Source organism: Lampetra fluviatilis, chromosome 55 (assembly GCF_964198595.1).
Source record: "Lampetra fluviatilis chromosome 55, kcLamFluv1.1, whole genome shotgun sequence".
Classification (NCBI taxonomy): domain Eukaryota; kingdom Metazoa; phylum Chordata; class Hyperoartia; order Petromyzontiformes; family Petromyzontidae; genus Lampetra; species Lampetra fluviatilis.
In genome coordinates this window covers 6,854,049-6,875,273 of record NC_136329.1, presented here as the reverse complement: position 1 = coordinate 6,875,273, position 21,225 = coordinate 6,854,049, and the positions used below count along the sequence as shown (strand labels likewise).

General features: G+C 44.2%; 1 protein-coding gene across 4 annotated transcripts in view; it reads right to left on the bottom strand.

The window, feature by feature from the left end:
* Nucleotides 1-200: 200 nt before the first annotated feature.
* Nucleotides 201-21,225, bottom strand: part of LOC144949834 (uncharacterized) — a 35,527-nt gene continuing 14,502 nt past the window's right edge. For 2 of the 4 annotated variants that reach the window (XM_078879786.1, XM_078879785.1), the window contains 2 exons: nucleotides 16,652-16,789; nucleotides 13,534-15,070 (listed from right to left, as the gene is read on the bottom strand). In XM_078879786.1, the coding sequence (XP_078735912.1) occupies nucleotides 13,734-15,070; nucleotides 16,652-16,789 (1,475 nt within the window). In that variant the 3' untranslated portion in view covers nucleotides 13,534-13,733. Of the gene's footprint in view, nucleotides 4,080-13,532; nucleotides 15,071-16,651; nucleotides 16,790-21,225 lie in introns of those variants that run through there. The other 2 variants (XM_078879789.1, XM_078879787.1) reach the window with 2 other exon arrangements.

Sequence of the window (21,225 nt, the reverse complement as noted above, 5' to 3'; positions counted from 1 at the left end):
GTCTGTACTGTGTGTGTGTAGACGAGCCGACTCCACGTTTATCTTTGTGTGCATGTATGTGTGTGTATGTGAAGTCAAGACGTAGCCGAATACACGGTAAAAAATCATTCAGAAGTGACTGCTTTCTGTTAACAATTAATGTAAAAATGTTTCGTTGTATTCACAAACAATTGGATACAATATGTTTAATTAGTTTAATGAGTAGTGTAAGGATATATATTCGATTAAATGAAAGAAGCATAGCATATGTACAGCAATACGATACAGGAGCAATAGAAAACGGACGATAGCGCGATACAGTAAAGAGAGAAAACAGTAGTGGAGGCACAACTATTTCCGCCTATGGATTTTTGTCCTGATTTTGGGGAGAAAATTGTTCAGTTTCCAACATATGGAAAATTCGGGTTATGGATCGTTCTCGGGAACCTAACCCGTCCATAACCTGGGGACTGTCTGTTTTGTCAGACACAAATTAACTGAATAGATTATTTATTATTCTGTAACGGTGTGCAAAACGAACACAAAATACAAAAACCGAGGGCGCACTTGGCTTTCATCAAAAGCTGTGCTGGCATATTTTGTACCATATCCCACTGAACTGTTAATATAGCATTGAGTTTCGAAATGAAAATTCAGTCATATGTACATATTAAATGTGTTTACCTATTTCTTTGTGACACAAATCATGTTTTTAACTTGAAACCCATCTGTGTTAAGCTTCATGAACATACGATAATGTATGCATTAAGCAACGTTTTGCATGGACCTAACATCAGTGTATTAACATTATTTGTATTCACTTTGAGTTACTTTTTGTATGATTATTGGATTATCCAACAACTTCTGTTGCATGAAAAGGGGCAAAGATAATAAACAAGGAACCACGTGGCAGAATAAGAGCCAGAGTGAGCAAAGCAAATTCAAAGAAAGATTTTCTTTAAAAAATTTGTTTTTTAGTTGGGATTTAAATATATTAACACTCTCCGAGAGCCTGATCTCCAATAGTCGGGAGTTCAAGAAATTGGAGGCCACCAAAGTAAACACCCGATCACCCCAAGGTCACAACCGAGATCGTGATTACCGGTCATGATAGACAGATGCTTCCTTCTTGACACCTTTAAAATCCTATGATATCTCTGTCAATAGCTTAATTGCTGCCATCGCCAAGAACGTCGTCTTCCATGCAGTGAATGCAAGATTTCAACCTCCCAAAAGGACAACCTTGGAACCCATTCACTGATCTAAAATGACTCACTGCCCACTCCCACTACCTGAAACACCAAATATCAGTGCCGACGCCAGTGTGGCCTGCCTCCAAGCCAACTCAAAGGTCCCGACTGCTGCTGAAAACGACAACAGAGTGAGAAAGCTGCTCAAGCCCTCTCTGAAAATAAACTGCCGTGCTCAACACCTTTACAGCAGCCTCCTGAGAGAGGGAATGGGCTATTCTGACCAGGTGCTTGCACTTGCCACCAACATTAAGAGAGGCTTCCAGAAGCAGCTTAAGACTGGAGCTGCCGTCATAAGACTTGACATCGGCACGTGGCCACTGTTTGGCGCCAAGGTCCGCGACTGAAACTTTCAAAAACCGTCTGATACCACAAGACTCTGAAGACTGATCAACATCTTCATGAGCAAAAAAGCAAAAACATGCAAAACAAAGCATCAAATGTATCAAGCCAGTTGGCACGAGGCCTGGCTAAACAACGTGCTATGAGTGGCGCTTGGGTCGGATGTCCACCCATTATGAATAGACCCACAGAAAGTCTCAAGGTAAGTAAGCTCTGCCTTGTCTTGGTTGGTACCCAGACAACTAATGAAGATGCCCTTGGGGCGTCGGAAGTTGCCTTCCCTATTATGTACAAAACGTCGTGTGAGATGGTCCTCTGAGAGAATCAATCCCTTTCCATAAATCTGCATTGAGGAAGAAAAGTGGTGCAGATTACAATGGACTTATGCATATAAGTAGTCTATTTGAATTAGACGGCTCCTTCAAATGATGATGGCAGCAGTGATGATGAACCTCCCTGTGACCTTTTAGTAAAGGAAGCCATGCTCGCGAAGCATTCCACCATTGGTTCCGGTGAGGAGGCTGCACCGTGTTTCAGATTCCTCTGACGAAGTAACCCGCAATAGTATCCACTCAAGGTGAGGAGGAAGAATTCCAGACCATGTGAGTACAGGCAGGAGACACAATTGCCATGCCCAAATTTTAGGCAACAGGAGTGGAAATTCAAGGCACCAAAAATAAAACCATTTGCTCCATACCATGCGACTGGAGGCAGCGCGAGTCTTGAAGATGGTGTGAAAGACCAGTCCAAGGTATGCGTTTTGTGAACTTTGCAGAGGACAAAATCAGCAATGCGGCTTCAGAGAGTGCTACTCCATCGCTGCATTACAACTGCAAAGTAATAAAACCCAACAAGGGAAAGACTGAACAGAGGCAGGGAAGAAGCCCTCCGATCCTGTAGGAAATGCTCGTCCCGACTTAAATCCCTTTCACACATACTTGGGCACCGTAAAGCGGTCCAGAAAGCCAAGAATGCACACCACGATAAAATATGCAACATCTTGGCAGTAGATGCGGCGGAAATGGGTTGGTTAATCTACAAACCGCCCTGATCTGGTTTTTGCGAGAGGTGACAATGACCGTCCGGTTCGGGATCTTCTCTCGCTCCTTGGCTGAAGCTGCATCTGCATATTATTATCCTCTTCGAGAGCAGGTCATGGAGCTTGCCAAAACCAAGAGCATCCATTTTTATGGATTTCCAATGGGGGCAAGACGAAAGTGGCCTCTTGGGAATAATAAAGTTCTCACCTCCATTGGATTGACTGGCTCGCGAATAACAACTGTGGCAAAGCTAATTTCTCGCAGAACTCTAATTTATTCCCTTGATATACAGGGTGCCTTAAAAAATGTTAACACTTATGAGACTATCCTTTTTTATGGAAAAAGAACGGATTATACACTGTAACATGTTAACAAATGTACGTTAATAGCTTCAAAAAGTCAGAGTCTCCACTTGATCGCCATCATTGTCAACGCATGCCTGGAATCTTCTCCAGGTGGTCTCCAGAGCCCGGAGGCACATTTCTTGTGGTATTGTTGCAATCACATTTTCAATTTTCTGTCGGAGGTCTCGCACATCACGTGGCTTTGTAGCATAAACACGTTCCATTACCATACCCCACAGCCAGAAATCACAAGGCGTAAGATCTGGCGAATGTGCTGGCCAGTTTACAGGCCCTCCTCTGCCAATCCATCTCCGCTCAAATTTTCTGTTAAGATGAGCACGAACATTCGAAGCCAAGTGGGGTGCAGCACCATCCAACTGAAAGTATCCAGTAAGCCGGATTTGTAGTGGCAGGTTGTCCTCTGCATAATTCTCCATCATGTGCAAGAAGTCACCACCGTTGATTGTGGTGTTTTCAAAAAAATAAGGCCCTACCACTCCTGTTCCAGTGACTGCACACCAGACATTAACCTTGGGACTGTCTAGTTCATGCTCACGCACAACACGAGGATTCTCAGTACCCCAGAAGACACAGTTGTGCTTGTTCACGTGTCCGCTTATGTGAAAGGTTGCCTCGTCGCTGAATGCCACAAACCTGTGAATGTCAGGTTCCAAATTCTTCATTTCTAAGAAAATTTTGCAAGCCTCAACACGAGCAACTTTATTTGCAGGGCTTAAGGCTTGCACATTCTGCAAATGATATGGCCGCATTCCCAGGTCCTTGTTCAAGATTCTCCACACAGTTGCCCGGGGAAGACCACATTCTACGCTGAATCTTCTGTTTGATTTCCCTGGGCTACGCAAGAAAGCTTCTTGTGTAACAGCTATGTTTGCAGGGGATCGGCCTGTTCTTGGTCGACCGCTGTTTCCTTTGTAATTATCATCGACGGAGCCGGTTTCGACAAACTTTTTGTAAACGCGATAAATGGTCAATCTCGAGGGTGGATTGCAGTTGAAATGCTCTCTGTATTTGTTGCGAACCACTGTGGGTGAATGAAAGACGTCCATCCATGCAGCAACCTTTCTTCTTTGCTCCAAAGTCAATCTCGTTGCCATTTCAGTCAACTGCAAGGGAAAGAAAAAAAATTCTCAGAAGTGTTCACATTTTTTTGAAGCACCCTGTATTGGGGATGTTCTGTGGCAACAGTGCTGTCTATGAATAGTCATAGACAGCGTCTGACCTATGTCCTGGGTGAGGGTCCTGATATGATTGACCTCACTCTGTCAATGGTGCTCGGCAACGGAGGGACGACTGGTTGGGGCACCTAGTAGATGGGTGAAACCGGTGAGGGTCCTGGTACGATTGACCCCACCCTCTGTTGCCAGATGTATCAGACAGCAGAGGGACGAAAGGGCAGGTCCAAGTCCAGCTCAGATTGCCTTGTCTGCTGGTAAAGCAAATTGGATCAAAGTAAGAGGCTGCTTGGCAGGGTGATGTACAGTGGGCATGTTTCACGAGCCACTACGGTAGTAGTGAGGGCCTGCCAAGAACTCTGAAAAATGGTCAACTGTGCATCTCTGGCAGAACAAGGTGACTGTCTGAATGCCAACAAATCCCTGGTCTTAAAAAAATCGAGCCACGTGGCAAACAGTGGCAGGGATCACCAATGTTCGTTCACTCAGCAAAAAATAATTCGTCATAAATGACCTCATTACGGAACGTAAGCTAGATTGCATGCTTCTAACAGAAACCTGGTTAAATAATGATGGGCCCACTGTGCTGATTAAAGCTTCCCCCCCATGCTATAGTTTCTCACATTCTATTAGGCAGGTTAAAAAAGGTGCTGGTACAGCTGACATTTTTGCTAACACTCTCCATTTACAGGGCGATCTGTTTTGGTGAATTCTTCTTCTTTGAACATCACGCTATTTTATAAAAAATGTCATTCCCCTGTGCTTGCTATAACCCCAAATAGACCTCCTAAACAATGCCCCGCTTTCTTAGATTCATTTTTAGAATTGCTGTCGATTGCGAGTACAAACTATGATAACATTATCATCGTAGGTGATTTCAATCTGCAAGTAGACAATGTGGCCAACTTCAAAGCCCAGGAGTTCATGAAGCTTTTGAGATCCATGGATTTTATTCAACATGTTAGTGGGCCGATTCACAATCATGGCCATACTCTGATTGTAGTTATTACTCGGGGTCTAATAATTGAAGTATCCTCCATTGCTGATGTGGCTCTTTCAGACCATTACTCTTATTTTTCTCTGCATTGGTGTCCACGACATGGTATAATATTGTGCATGTCGTTAAGAAACATTGTCTTCTGAAGTAGCTGAAAATTCCATTAAATGTATTAATGATACACCCCCACCTATTTTACCTTTCTCCTATGATGATTTAGTTAATAACCTCAATACCAAATTTAAGGCTATCATTGATGCCACATCACCAGCCAAACTAAATATGATTATAGCCAAAAACAAACCTCAATAGAAAAATTAGGATATCCTTAACCTTAAGAGAAACTGTAGAAAGACTGAACAGAAATGGAGAAAGACTAAATTACATGTCCACAATGACATTCTAAGGGAGCATCTCACTACATTTAATAATGCACTTAGAAATGCCGGATTGATTAATATTTATAAATTATTTGATGATAATCAGAAGAAATCGAGTGCTTTTCTCAACTATTAACAGCCTCATTAATTCAGTCCCTAAAAGCCACTCTGACCTTATTTTCACATCTAAATTTTAATAGAATTCAGCATACAAACACCAGTGGGAATAAACCAAATTATACATTACATGTGTGAATTCATTCCCCAGTGCCCCCTCCCTCTACATGAAACCACTATCAGCTCCTTTTCTCCAAGAAACTCAGAGATGCTCAGGAAATAAGTTATGCAGCTTAAGCATTCTACCTGCTCACTTGATTCTATTCCTACCTCCTTTTTTCAACGTTTTTAATTGTGGCAGAGCAAGTGCTAACTATTGTGAATCATTCCCTGCTTACAGGCATATTTTCAACATCACTTAAAACCGACATGGTGAAACCTCTCAAAAAAAGTAACCTGGATCCCCTGATGCGTGACAATTTCAGGCCCGTTTTTATTATTTTTATTCATTAAAATTCTTGAGAAACTGTTATTTAAACAGTTAAATGCTTACCTAAATGCCAACTGTATGTTTGAAAATTTCCAGTTTGGTGTTCGTGCCCTCCATAGCACTGAGACGGTTCTAGTTACAGTTGTTAATGATCTAAGAATGAACACTGATGATAAAACGCTTTCTGCCCCTGTATACTTAGACCTGAGTGCAGCGTTTGATATAGTTGACCACACCATTCTCATTGACAGACTGCACAAGTGGGTTGTGCCTCTCCGGTACAGAAAGTTAATTTGGTTTAGGACCTATCTGACTGGTCGAGATGATTTTGTTTCCGTTGGTGATCTTCCCTACTCAAAGATACCGCATGTGGTGTTTCACAAGGCTCTAATCTGGGCCGTTTTATTCAGTCTTTATATGCTGCCACTGGGCAATGTTTTCAGGAGGCATGGGATAAAAGTTCAAAGCTATGCTGATGATACACAACTGTACATTTCTGTATCACCTCATGACGTCAGCCCAATCGATAACCTTATTGTATATTGAGGATATTAACATGTGGATGTCGAGTAATTTTCTGCAACTGAACAAAGACAAAACAGAAGCACTGGTTATTGCAACAAAAACCCAGAGAAAACCTACTCACAAATTTAAGCTCGCTGGCACAAAACGCCAAACACCAGGTTAAAAACGTAGGTGTGTGTTTTAGATCCGGATTTGAACTTCGAAGCCCAAATGAAAAATGTCAGGCTTTTAATTAGGGTGAACTGAAGCATGTACACCAAGCCCTCAAGAAGAATAGATATTCAGACTACACAATCCGTAAAGCTATCACCCCAACCGTTGGGAAAGAACCATCTGAGGGCCCAATCAAAACCATCACCTTGCCATACACGTAGCAGGGGTCACCAAAAATATTTCCAAAATCATGAGCAAACACAAGATCCAGGTATGACTCAACACAGTATTTAAATTCGTGATTTGATCCCATCTGTGAGGGATGTGATCCCTGACATGCAATACCCCGGTGTCTACAAACTAAGCTGTGTCTGCAGCAGAAGTTACATTGGGGAAACTAAGCGACATGTCTCGAACTGGGTTCGTGGACATAAGGCAGATCTGAAACACGGTAGGACCAATACCTCAGCCATGGCTGATCATTGTTTTAACGCTGTGGGCACACACAACATTTATTTTGCCAAGACGAGGGTATTCTGCAAGGCGGCTTTGCCTTCCTTTTCCACCTCCATGTGGCGATGGCTCTTTCAGCGCTCTCTCCAAGCTTACATTTACAGCAAATTTCTTACAATGACATGCTAATCTCTCACAATACAATGGCCACCCCCACAGCTTAGTTTGTCCAGATTTCTCCGATCTTACATTCACATGCAAATTTCATCTCTAACCCCGCCCACTGATCCTTGGGCTACACCCATCTCAAACCTTTATAACTCCCTGCCTTAGCCACGCTGCCAGCATATATTCTCAACAGCTCTTCCCGCTATATTTTTCACCTGATGACGATTACTTGTGTTACGATCGAAACGTGAAATTATTATTTGTTCTATCTACGTGGCTTTACCGAAAGACCGAAATAATATGAATTCCTGCAGTCACGAAAGCTTTAAGTCAAGATTTAGGGTGCTCTTATTGTGTTTATTATGCTTATGATACTTTTACTTTGTTACATACTTTTTATATCATTCTTATTGTTGTTTACATTGTGTCATTCGCTTTTATTTTGTCCTGTAAAGAACTTTGTATAGCATTCTTTGCAAAAATTTTGCTCAAGAAGTAAAGTTTTATTTGACTCTCCTGGTGCGTCTCAGAGTGTGAAGTCTATCCATGCTACTGAAACTATTAAAAACAAGACTCTCAAGAGTGAGCAAGACCTTAACGAGCAACCACAGGTTCTCCATCTACCTCGGTGACAAGACCAGCGTCCGAAAGCGGACAATCAACAACGGGCTGGCTGCCATCGGGATTGCTGCTTGCAAGAGCCCTTCTCAACTTTTAAATAGCATTGTGATCGCTGGCGCATGCGGTAGGAGAATGTCTCTTGGATTGAAACCCACAGGTACAACGTCACTACCAAACAGCTCCACATTCATTACCCAAAAGATCTGGATGAATTCTGGCAAGAGTGATCGACAGTTTCCTCGATATGCGTAGAGATCAAGTGCTGCATCTGGACCTTGCCATCATACAACTTCAACACGTAATTGTCGGTAAAACCAGCCAGCAGATTGTCGATTAACTTGTCGAGAAAAGACTTCCAAATGGCGAAGACAGGCCTGCGATGATCAACGAACTTGGAATTGACGCCCCTGACCATGTTCATGCGTGAGAATGTTATCAGGATGGTACGAGTTCTGGGCCATCAGCGTTTGCTTGACCCAGGACACAATACGGTCCACAATCATGTGGCTGTGGCCCGGGATCATGTAGACAATCATGACGTGCTTGTAGAATGCCATTGAGAGGTAACAGTCCAACTTGATCGTGCCGTTATTCTTGTTCTGTGTGACATCGTTGTCCTGAATGGCGACGAACGTATCAGGGAGGAGTCCTGCCTTCCTCAATGTGACGATTACGCTGCTCAATGCGAAAAGCCATTCGCAGCGAGCACAGCGCGTCGACGTTCTGGCCCTGACATCGCTCATTGTACAGGAAGACATTGTGCTCCTTCTGAGAGATATCCGCCATCACGTCCAGGTGCAACGTGAGGTTCGAAGTTAAGCAGTCCATCCCCGGACGACGATAGCCAAGACTTGGGATGGCAATTGCTTGGCCCAAGTCCTCGGCGAGAAGGAGAACTGACAATAATTCATATGGTTCTCAATCGGCTTCGTCAACATCGTCATTAATGTAATCAGACAGTAGAGTCGATCGTCCCTGTGCTTGTCAAAAAACCCTTCGAGATAGGCCTTTGTGAATGCCGATACTGCTTGACGATGTCTGGCAGCGCCAATATGCATGTCGAGCCTGGTCTGGACTGCACCCTTCGAAGCCTCACTTGCGGATGGGTCGTTGAGAATCCACTTTAATCGTATGCACAAATCACAGACATCCTGCATTCATCGGGTCAACCGCAGGCGGGGATACTCGAAGTTAACGTACTGGATTAATGTACAAGACGCCATTTTGCTAATGGACTGCTTCTGATCTTGGGGCAATGCCTTCCATGCGGCCTCAGTCTTTGTAGACCTTGAGCCATATCAACCCTTCATCAGTGAAGTACTACCCGGCTCGCCTATGGGGACAAGGAAATCCATCTTCCAGGTTCCACTGATCACACTGCTTCTTCAAAAACTCAACCCTGACCTCGTTGAACGCATGAGAAGGCTTTTGTTGCTCCCGACTCTTCTCGGGATCAAAAGTTCGTAGCCACTGAACTCTGCTGGATCCAACTTTGAACAGAGACATGATCTCAATCTCACTTAGACCCATCGATAACAAGTTGAGGATGATGTCATTCCCCTTCTCCCAATCAGGTTCGTGTCGATTTGTCTTGACTGACCCATTTGTCTCGGATGTATTTGACCTTTTCTAGTCCGTATCGCTCTGATCCTGCCAAAGGCCTTGGCCTTGCTCTCCGCTTTCGTTAGTCGCGGCTGACAAACGCGATGAGCACGGAGTGCCACTGAGCCTCCAGTTGACGATGAAGGATACGTAGACGCAGTTGCCGTTGCAGACAATCGAACCACTGACTCTCCAGCTGACGATGAAGCACGTGCAGATGCTGTAGCCAGCGCCGACGCTCCACCAGATTAAAATTGCTGTGCCGTCGCTGTTACTGTTGCCGCTGACTGAGCTGCTGCTGTAGACCCATGAGGTAACAATGAGGCCCAAACGGACAATGTCGCTGTTGCCCTTGAGTGAGCTGCAGATTCTCCATCATGATTTACCTGAGATTCAGCAGCTGCTTCCCCATTCGAATGTGTGGTGACAACAAGAGTCAATCTTTTGATGCCACAATCCACCAAGAAATGATTCTGGAAATGAATCGAGAAACCGTCCCGACCAAGTCTAGGGCATGAGGAGTCTAATCTGTCTAGGGCACGTGTAAAAATAAGTAGCCAATCGTCATCAGGCTGGGTGCTGCTATACGGCAACAGACTGTGAAGCTTCGTGTTAAGTCGCTCATAAACATTCGTCTTTCTGACTGCTTCAACATCACGAGAACTGATTTTGATGTACCACCACCCCGTAAAATTTTCTGAGCTGGGTTTTACCGTACATGTTTCGTATAGTGAGGCTAAACCTCGCTGCCTCATCCTCGCTAGAGGCTGGGAACAACTCCACGTGGCCTGGGAACCGCAATGAGACGTACGGGAGACAAGACGGAGGCAAGATGGCGCCGCATCTGTTCTTCCGTGGCAGCAGCAGCGTCACCGCGAGCAGTGCGGTTGCGACGCTGTACTGGAAGAATTTCGCGGTCGACCGTGAATGGTCAAGCCATAGAGATGGGCGATCGGTAAACGGTACCCTAAATAAATTTGGCACAAAAACTGCAATAGCTCAAATTCACCAGATGGAACGGTTTGCTTTAAGTCGTCGGCTTCCCAAAGGGTTCCTTTCCTCAGAACTGAATGGTTCTCAAGTCCGTAAGTCGAAGGGTTCCTCAGCCGGAACACAACAATACACTCCATTTAAATGCACGTACGATCGGTGTTATAAAATGCAACAAAAAATGTAAGCATTGTTAAACTCATAAATAATAAGAAATATTGTACCATTTGCATGTAACACTAATAAATACTGTCGAGTTTAATAGACGACAAACGTAGCACACCTCTGGGCCAACCATTTAAGCTTTTTTTTTGGGGGGGTGGGGGGATAGCACAGGCAATTATGCCACTCATCGTGCATCCTGTCACAAAATCGTGGCGTTAAAAAAGAATGCAATAATTCTCTAAACTCCTGAAATCAAAGTAAGAGATCAGCCTCGCGAGAGAAGGGTGCCAGCAAGCATCGGTGTATTCATAATTAAAGAGTGCATCTTCTGTGAACAAGGAAAAAGTGAAGGCGACCTCCAATGATTTACCTGCATTGGATGCCAACCAAAAAAATGAGAGAGGCACGGTCACAGAACTACAACACCCTCAGTTTCAACCTCGAATGCCGGAAGAGATCAAATTATGTTTTTGAAATGCCTGTTAAAATTGAGAAACTGGAATCGAAGGCTCAATAGAAAGTTAAACAAAAGGCCCGTCAAGAATCGATGAAAATTTGATGACAGCTCACCAGCTACATTGATAAAATGTGTGAAATCTGGAATTCTCCTCTTCAAGCTATCTGTACGTGGCTCGCCTCCGAGACTTGTGCTTCACGAAACTCATAAACAAGATCAGACTGCTGGAATGCTCTCCAAGAGGTTCAGGAAAGAAATTATGGCAGTGAAAATCCTCATTTTCAAGGGAATGAAAAAGCACGACAAGAAAGAATCCCTGAATATACTAGACTTTACCGAAGATGCTCTTATTCGTGCTAAAGCTGCATTAATCATAAGAAAAATACATTTTAGCATGAATCCTTCAATAGTCTCTAGTGACTTCCCACGAGAATTGCTAAGAGGATGGTGCACATAAACATCACCATAAACTTCACAAATCACAAAGGGAAACTCAACGCAGCTAAAAAAAAAAACTTTACAAGCCAAGTCAAAAACCTATCTCAGACCAATAAAAGATTAGGAAAATTGATTTCTTGGAAAATTTCCCAGACTTAAGTCAGGATAGTAAGGATAAGTCACTTCACAAACTGGAAGGTCTCGGTAAAAAAATCTGTACCAGGATTTCCCGAATGCCAATGAAAATTGCACCCAAAACCATTATCCACGATACTATCCAGATGAACTCAACTTGGTGGTTTTAGGAAGACAACTACAGGAAAGGTCAAAACAAGGTCAGAGGCTCAAAGTGCTTCCCCCTTCAAGGGCAAAAGGTCAGCCTGGCAGGCATGCGAAAAACATGCATTATGTATCGATTTAAAGCTTTCGTGACTGCAGGGATTCATCTTCTTGGTTCTTTCGGTAAAGTCACGTAGAAGGGAAATAATAAAATAATAAAAATAAAACATAATAAAATAATTCTCACGACGTTTCGGCCACAACGCAAGCAGCCGTGCTCAGGTGAAGATCAGGTCTGTCGGGGAGACCAGGTCTGTCGGGGAGCCGTCCTCAGGTGAAGACCAGGTCTGTCGGGGAGACAGCGTCTCCCCGACAGACCTGGCCGCCTTCACTTGCGTTGTGGCCGAAACGTCATGAGAATTATTTTATTATATTTTATTTTTTATTATTTTATTATTTCCATTCTACGTGACTTTACCGAAAGAACCAAGAAGATGCATTATGTACATACATTATGTATGTTGATAAATTGTGAATAAGCAAACCAATAATATATATCCATCACAATGTATCTGATACATTAACCTGCCCTGATTGGCTCACAAGTGATGACATCACATTTATCCCTCCATCTATTTAAGACCGTACCAGAAGGATTTCTCCACAACTCTGGCTGTTGCCTGATGAGGCTGGTTGTAACATCAAGGTACTCAAATTGTAAATGTTGTGCGTTTACTCTGCAACCCACAACCAGTTAGTGCTGAACTTGTTAACGTGACAAACCTTCCTAATTGGTTGTCGGGTGGTGTTGGCGGATTTAACGACACATTTATATTTACGCAATCTGACCCAAAAAAACACTCTTATGGATAATATTGGTTGCGAAAGACTACTACGTGTTAGACAGGTTCCAGAAACATTTGTGGACATGGAGCCGTCACCGCCTTTGAACAGCAAACACTTTACACTCTCTCGTCGCTTCCAAAAAGCTCCAAAGATTGTCTTGCCATCACGTACGACAACACAAGCCCTCTCAAATCTGATATGTGAGAGGCCGCAGTGGATCTCTTCCGTCGGAAGGATCGAGCCATGGACACATTCCCACCCACTCGGGATCCTACTTTAAAACGCTCAACGGGCCCCGCCACCTACCAGGCTGGAATTTTTGTCACGAGCACCACATCGGGAGCAGCTGTCTCCTTCTTCAGAAAGGCTTCGTTTTGGTTTGATTCACGGATAAATCGTTGGGTGCCAATTTGGATTTTCTAATTTTCCAGAGGTTGTTTAAGGCATGTGGAGGAGAGCTCTGAGTAAGTGTTCCTGAAAAGGAAACTGTTTTCAACCATGTGGGAAAGCCAACCCTGGATTGCTTGCCACTTTGCAAACTTAAAGAGTCCGTGGGGCATACTGACTAACTTCAAACATAGCATGGGCTTTCTTTCCACAATGATTGTTGGCCACAATTTGGATACTAAGACACATTCGGAAGGGCTCCTTTCTTCATTTTTATTCTAAGCACTCAAAAGACCCAAACTGAAAATGTGCTTTTATCCATCGTGTAAGGGAAATGTTAAATGTCTTTCCCTGATGATGCTGGTTGTAATTACTGGCGAAACATCACGGTACTCGAATTATAAATGTTATGTGGGTTTACTTTGCAACACACCAGTGTGCTGAACTAGAAACGAATTGGCCACGTTTTGTTTACGTGACAAACCATACTAATTGACTGTCGGCTGGTGGCGGGTTTAACGACACATTTATATTTAAGCGATCTACCAAAAAAAACAACTCTATTATGAGCGACTCATCACCAGTGTGTCCTAGCATGCTTGTTTAAATAAGTAAGTGTTGTAAATCCCTTGCCACACTCGATGCACACGTGTGGCTTTATGCCAGTGTGGGTTCTAGAATGCTTATTTAAATCGGTGTGCGTTGAAAACTCCTTGCCGCACTCCTTGCACACATGCGGCTTCTCGCCAGTGTGCGTTCTGGAGTGCATCTCCAAATTGTAGCGCTGCGTGAAACTCTTCCCGCACTCCTTGCAAACGTACGGCTTCTCGCCCGTGTGCGTCCGTGAGTGTCTCTCCAAATGGAAACGCCGTGAAAATCCCATCCCACACTCCATGCACACGTGCGGCTTCTCGCCCGTGTGTATTCTACGATGCTTATTTAAATCGGTGTGCCTTGTGAATCCCTTACCGCACTCCCCGCACACGTGAGGCTTCTCGCCAGTGTGTATTCTACAGTGCTTATTCAAATCGGTATGCGTGGCGAAACCCTTACCGCACTCCTTGCACACGTGCGGCTTTTCGCCCGTGTGCGTTCTGGAGTGCATCTCCAAATTGTAGCGCTGCGTAAACCTCTTCCCGCACTCCACGCACACGTACGGCTTCTCGCCAGTGTGAGTTCTGGAGTGCGTCTCCATATGGGAACGCTTCGAAAAAGTGTTCCCGCACTCCTTGCACATGTAGGGCTTCTCGCCGGTGTGCGTCCTGGAATGCATCTTCAAATTGAAGAGCTGTGCGAAGCCCTTACCGCACTCCTTGCACACGTACGGCTTCTCGCCCGTGTGTATTCTATAATGGGTCTTTAAAATGGAGAGCTGCGCAAAGCACTTACCGCACTCCTTGCAGACGTTTGGCTTCTCGCCGGTGTGCGTCCTAGAATGCTTTTTCAAATCGGTACGAGTCGTGAACCCCTTCCCACACTCTACGCAAATGTGCGGCTTCTCGCCAGTGTGAGTTCTACAATGCATGTTCAAGGTGGAGCGCTGCGAAAAGCCCTTCCCGCACTCGTTGCACACGTGCGGCTTTTCGCCGGTGTGCGTTCGCGAATGCATCACCAGGTGGGAATGCTGCGTGAAGCTCTTGCCGCACTCGGGGCACACGTGCAGTTTCTCGCCGGTGTGTCTTCTCGAGTGTATCTCTAAATTCGACCGCTTTGAGAACCTCTTCCCGCACTCGACGCACACATGCGGCTTCGCGTGAGACTCTGGGCCCCCAAGAATCTTGCCGCACTGCGCACAGCCTCGCGGGGTCTGGCCGACGACGCCCTTCGCTTCATTCACCTTCGTTCGGATCGGTCTGCCGACGCCGTCGTCGTCCCCGCACTCGGTGCACAGCAGGTCCGCCGGGGTTGCTTCGCCTGTCGCGCACGTAAACAAAAACGGAACGCGAAAAGGTGGCCGGTGAGAGAGAGAGAGAAACAGTCAAGTGGTGTGTAGAAGCTCTCTTATCGATAGCTCATCTTTACCTCGCATCTTATTTCATTAATGAGACGATGAAGTAGACCTGTTTGGACACGTCACGAAATATCATCGCCTCTTTTTGCAAGGGTAACCCTGGGTTACATAGAGAAAAAATTTAGAGCACAATATTTAAACTATTCCTTGGGTCTTACGGTAAAGTCACGTAGAGGTTCAAAGAAAATAACAAAAACTACGATGTTTCGATCGCAATACAGAAAGAATAAGGAATCTTATTCTCTCTGAGATCAGGGAATAAGGAATGTTATTCTCTCTGAGATCAGGGCTAAGCCTGCTCTGAACAAGATCCGTTAGCATTAGCAGACGTGACGTGTTCGTGAATGTAAGGCAGATCTAAAACACGGTTGGACCAATACCTTGGCTGTGGATGATCATTGTGTTAATGCGGTGGGGGCTCACACGAAATAGATTTCTCGAAGACGAAGGTACTTTGCAAACCCACTGACTATCAACAAAGATTTGTTCATGAAGCCATCCATATATACAGACACAATTTCAACCTAGCAATCATTGGAAGGACGTTATCAACCACCTTTAGTCATAACTGGCTGTGATGTTCCCATCCTGCCACCTTCCGATGTTAGTTGTTATTTTCGACTCTCTGATTTAGCATTAACAGGTTAAATTTCTCACACCAACACAGCCTCTGCGCGCTGACCTTGACGTGGCGGCGGCTCTGCGATCTTACATTAACATGCTCTTCTCTCACATTTACATAGCCACCTCGGTGCGCTCCCCAATCTTACATTTACATGCAAATTTTTACCTGGCAGCCTTTTAATTGGTGGAAACCCACCATCAGCGCCGTCGCTGCCCATCTCATTAACATTAGCTGCCCCGCCCATGCTGCTAACACTTGGGCTACGCCCATTTTAATCATCACGTGGTCACCGCATCGCGCGCTTTCAGGTGTGATTCTGCGGCCGTCTGGAACAGCTCTTCCGATATTAGTAAGCCATTACAAGCTATGTACTTTTAAATCATCATCTAGATTGGCAAACAAATTTTTTTTAAATGCTTTTTGTGCTTAGTATGTTGTCCTTCCCCCCCCCCGCACCTCCGATTAGCACGGTTGGCTATGTACGGTGTGAAAGAAGTTCAACATACATACGTACATGAAACAAAAAAACTATAATCGTATTTTTGGGTTAGATTGTATAAATATAAACGTGTTGTTAAACCCACCACCACTCGACACAGCCAATTAATAAGATGTGCCAATTAGTTACTACTTAACCACTAACTGGTTGTGTTGGCGAACAAAACCCACAGCAACATTTACACATTTGAGTATCGCGACGTTTTCGCCGGTAATTACGACAACAAGAACCAGCCTCGTCAGGTGATTCACCAGAACTGTGGAGAAATCCTCCTCCTGTTTGTGGCGAAAGCCTACTTAATGCATTAAACAAAACGTGAAAGCGTTTTTTTTTCTTTCCTCTCTCTCTCCGCGACCTCACCTTCACCAACATCCTCCTCATCCAACTCCACCTCGACAAAGTTCTGGTCTGCAGTGGCCGGGCACCCACGGGAACTCCCCGTCAACGCGGGTCTCTCATTGGCTCCTCCCTCAAATTTGAAGTGATCAAAATCCAGGCCTGTAATGATAATAATAATAAGCACCATCATTCATGACAGATGGAAGGTCTAATAATAGTGGTTCTTAACCTTTACTGCAGCCTTGCACCCTTTTGGTTCTCAATCGTTAAAAAAATGTGTAATGTGAAAAAACACCAAGGGTTTGATGTTACTTAAGTGACCGTGCTTAATTTGTGTTTCGACGATTTGCCTTATAAAAAAATATGGCCATGTCTCACAGCCCTCAGAAAGGGCATCTTGCACCCCCAGAGGGTGCTTGCGCCTCAGGTTAGTAACCACTGGTCTATTAGATGTAAAAAAAAAAAACAACCATTGGTCTATTAGATGTGTAATGACACGGTGACCCCTGCCGGCCTGTAAGGGTAATTACGGTTAAAGCTGCATTACATAATGCCTTATTATTAAGGGACGTATCTGGGGTAAAGGTCAAGGGCAGAGTCAGTCGAGAAGCTCCGGCAACCATCCCGAAGGGTCTAGAAGGTTCTAGAAAGGGGGCATGGCCAGAAGTAGAGCTTGGCCACCCAGGCAGATATAAGGAGCTGTTAGTGTGGGGTCTGTGTCCTGGTTGCGTTACTGCCGTCGTCATCTGTTCGTCTTCGACCACGTGGCTGTCCTTCTGCAAGACCAGCTCCGTCGCCACCGCTACGCTTGCCAACCCACCAGCGTAATGCAGGACGGAGATGGGCTGCATGTTTGGACAGCCTAGGTGTAGCCACGTTGTGAAGTGTATCGCCCTGTGTGCTCTTAATAAATAAGCCTTCTACTAGACGTGTGTCGGAAGTCGTTCACTACAGATGTAAAAAACAAGTGTTGCATAGGCAGGTTATGGATATATAAAATACACTTTGGAATTAGTGACGTTTACTTAAATTTAGCTCTATGCATCTTCAGCTTTCAATTCCACTTAACTAAAAGTTATTATTTTAAGTCATTAAATCTAAACTGCCACATTAACATTGATACATATAATACCATGTGCATATTTTTTTTTTAATATTGCTGTCTGGCTGGCTAGAGGGACAGATGGATGGATGTGCATGTCCAAAGGATGTGGGCATTGTTCGTTTGATGACACAAAAGATTACCAGTTCCGTTTTTGGCGAGTTACGTTCCTTACATATAAGCTCCAGCAGCCAAAAATCAAGACACTAGCACTCACTCGTCCGAATCGTGGACGACAACGGACATGGCAAACAAAAACATAATTGAGGAACCAGGAGTGTGGAAGTATCGGACTTCTCTTGCTCACGACAATCCTCCATAAATGGTAGATCAAATAATCACTGTGGTAAAGTTCAAGCCGTCAAACGTGTCATCGACGATTTCACCATTCCATGAACATCTCGGCAGTGTGTCACTGCAATCTATACAGCGTCTTACTGACATCTGAGAGACGTAGTAGTAGTCGTGCTGTTGGTTTTCTAAAGGACGTCATTGCTCACCGCAGAGAACCGTAGCGACACGATCGCTGCCATTCTATGATAGCTGGGCACCAAAACTGTGCCACACGCCCATCCCCGCATTGGCCTTGTGGGGAGCCTCCGGACCTAAAATGTTAATTTAATTTAGCTTTTAAGCCGAATCCATTCCGATTACGTACACTTACACGTACGTCATCGGAACGGGAAAGGGTTAATTGCCCAACCACACCTTAATTACGCAGGGGACTACAGAGCTTGGGAAATTGTTGGCACCGGCTCTGCGTGAGGACGCGTTTCCGCTTGTCTGTGGTTCCTCGAGCCTTCGTGCGCGTTATAAGTTTTATATTATTGTGTTTGAATGTTTACTTTGTGAAATTGGCATAAATAATTATACAAATATCCTACTGTAAAAAGTTACAGTATTTACTGTACTGTACTTACCACTCTAATCTCTAAGACTCTGCATGGGGTGATGTACGTACTACTACTAGGCTCTTGTTTCAAAAACCATGTGTTTGACGATCGCCAGACTGGGTTACAGCCTTTGGAGCGGTTTTGCCGGATCGGCCCGGGACCGCCGGATAATGTTGGAAGCTGGATAATCTCGCGCCGGGTAATCGATGATGAACTGTAGCATGACTGAGATATGATTAGCGTTAAAAACTAAACAGATAATTTTCTGTCGTCTTCTTCTTTCGTATGGCTGATGCTTATGCAGAGCAACTACAATATCACATTCAGGTGGTCAAGCCCAGACAACCGCAGAAGCGGAGTAGCGAATCATCATCGCTGTGATGATGTCTCCTTCGTATTTGTGGATTGGGGGCATTGTGTCATTATACGTTGTGTACGGTCTGTATCCAAGTGACCACAGTCGCACCGCACAGACATTCTTGGCCCATCACTAATATAATGAGCCAAGATTGTCTGTCTGTAACGTGCGTGACGTCACTCCACGTCGACCAGCCCCCCCCCTCAATAATCATGAACAGGTGGGGTTCTCCACATGGACCACCCCGCCCCGTCAATAATAACACTGGTCAACACACTTTTTCTGGCATAAGGTATTCCAACGGTTTTAAGGTAATTTTGGGGTGCTGATTCCAAATCAGTTTTTGTCTATCACATCAGGTTTTTGAGATATCAAATATTGCATTTTCAATAAAAACAGCAAATTTATGCTCATATACGAATAGCTAAACAGACATCCATACAAGAATAAGATAAGATACAATATACAATAATAATGAAACGAACATTTAATGAGCCGTAGCACAAAGTTGTGAGAGTGACTGCATATCAATGTGAGTGAATGCATATTACCATGTAAGAATTGAATTGTGAAGATAAGAAAAATATGTACAAAAAGGTCATTCACAATAGTGATGTTACATCTGCATAAACGACCTCTTCTTTGACGATCTCCGATGTACAGCTTGTGGAATGTCTCTCATCAAGGACCAGCAGTAATCTGCCATCATGTTTGAGTCCCATCGGCCTTGGTAACGTTCTTCCATAACTTTAATGTCTTGATGAAAGCGTTCACCTTGCTCTTCGCTCACGTGACCCATGTTCTCTGGAAACTGGGCCAAGTGACTATATAAGTAGTGAACCTTGATGCTCATTCTACATCCAAGTGCTTGGAAACTCAAGAGCAGCTCCTCCACAATCTTGATAGTTGTCCGCTTTCCTGTTCCCAAGGAAATTCCGCACCACATCAGAGAATGCATTCCAAGCTCTAGCCTCTGCCGCAGTCATTGTTGTAACAAAGTGTGGATCCCTGATGAGTGTTCTTATTTGAGGGCCATCAAATATTCCTGCCTTTTTCATTTCGGCACGGAGACTTGAAAAGGTTGAACATATATAGCTGAAGCAGTTTCCAGTGTAATCAAGTGTTTTGACGAATTTCTTCATTAACCCAAGTTTTATGTGCAGTGGGGGAAGTAAAATTGTATTAATATCAACCAGAGGCTCATTCTTGATGTTCTTGTCACCAGGTGTCAAACTGAATCTTGGTGGCCAGTTCTTTTTAACCCAGTGTTCTAATGTAGCCCTACTGTCCCAGTAGCACAGGAAACAAGGGTATTTGGTGTGACCTCCTTGCTGACCCAGCAGAAAATTAACCATTTTCAAGTCAACACAAATTAGCCATCCATGAACATGGTATTCCAATCTATCCAGAACAATCTTGATGTTGGCATACTCTTCATTCATTTTTACAGAGTGTCCTATTGGGATTGAACCATATATATTTCTGTTGTGAAGTAACACACATTTCAAACTCCTTTTACTACTGTCAATAAAAAGTCTCCATTCACTTTAATCATATGCGGGTAGTCCCATATTGAGAAGAAGCCCGTCAACATCATTACAATAAACAAGTTGACCATCTGAATGGAAGTACTTTCGCAGTACTGCTTCTCTGTTACGCTAAAAGGAGACACTAGTGCCAGGTCTGAGTAGTCCTTTCTCTTGCAGCCTGGAAGCCAACAATTCAGCAGACTGCTTTGGCAAATGCAAATCTCTTACAAGATCATTCAATTCAGGCTGACTAAACAGAGACATTTTATCACAATCTGCATCAGATGGCATATATTCGATCTGAGCATCATCATCATCATCTGTAGAAGCAGGTAAACTGAGGGATTCAACATCAATCTCTGGTAGCTCAGTAAATACAGGCACAGGTATTTCCTCACAGTGCTCAACTGGTCTTCTGGCAGATGGGATATCTGGGTATTGTAAGTGTTGTTTGTTTTTCTTATTGAAACCTTTTACATTGACAAGGCAGAAGTAGCAGTTATCCAAATGGTTTGTAGGTTCTCTCCAAACCATTGGCACACCAAACTCCAGCTTAGCATTCTTTCCTTTAGACCATGATCGCAAAGTTTCAACACAGGTTTTACACACTTTGTGAGGAGCCCAATTTTTGTCTTGGTCTCCAAGTCGTACTTTAAAGTAGGCAAGATAAACCTTCTTGACAAAGGTATTGATGTTGCGCCTTTGATCCTGCA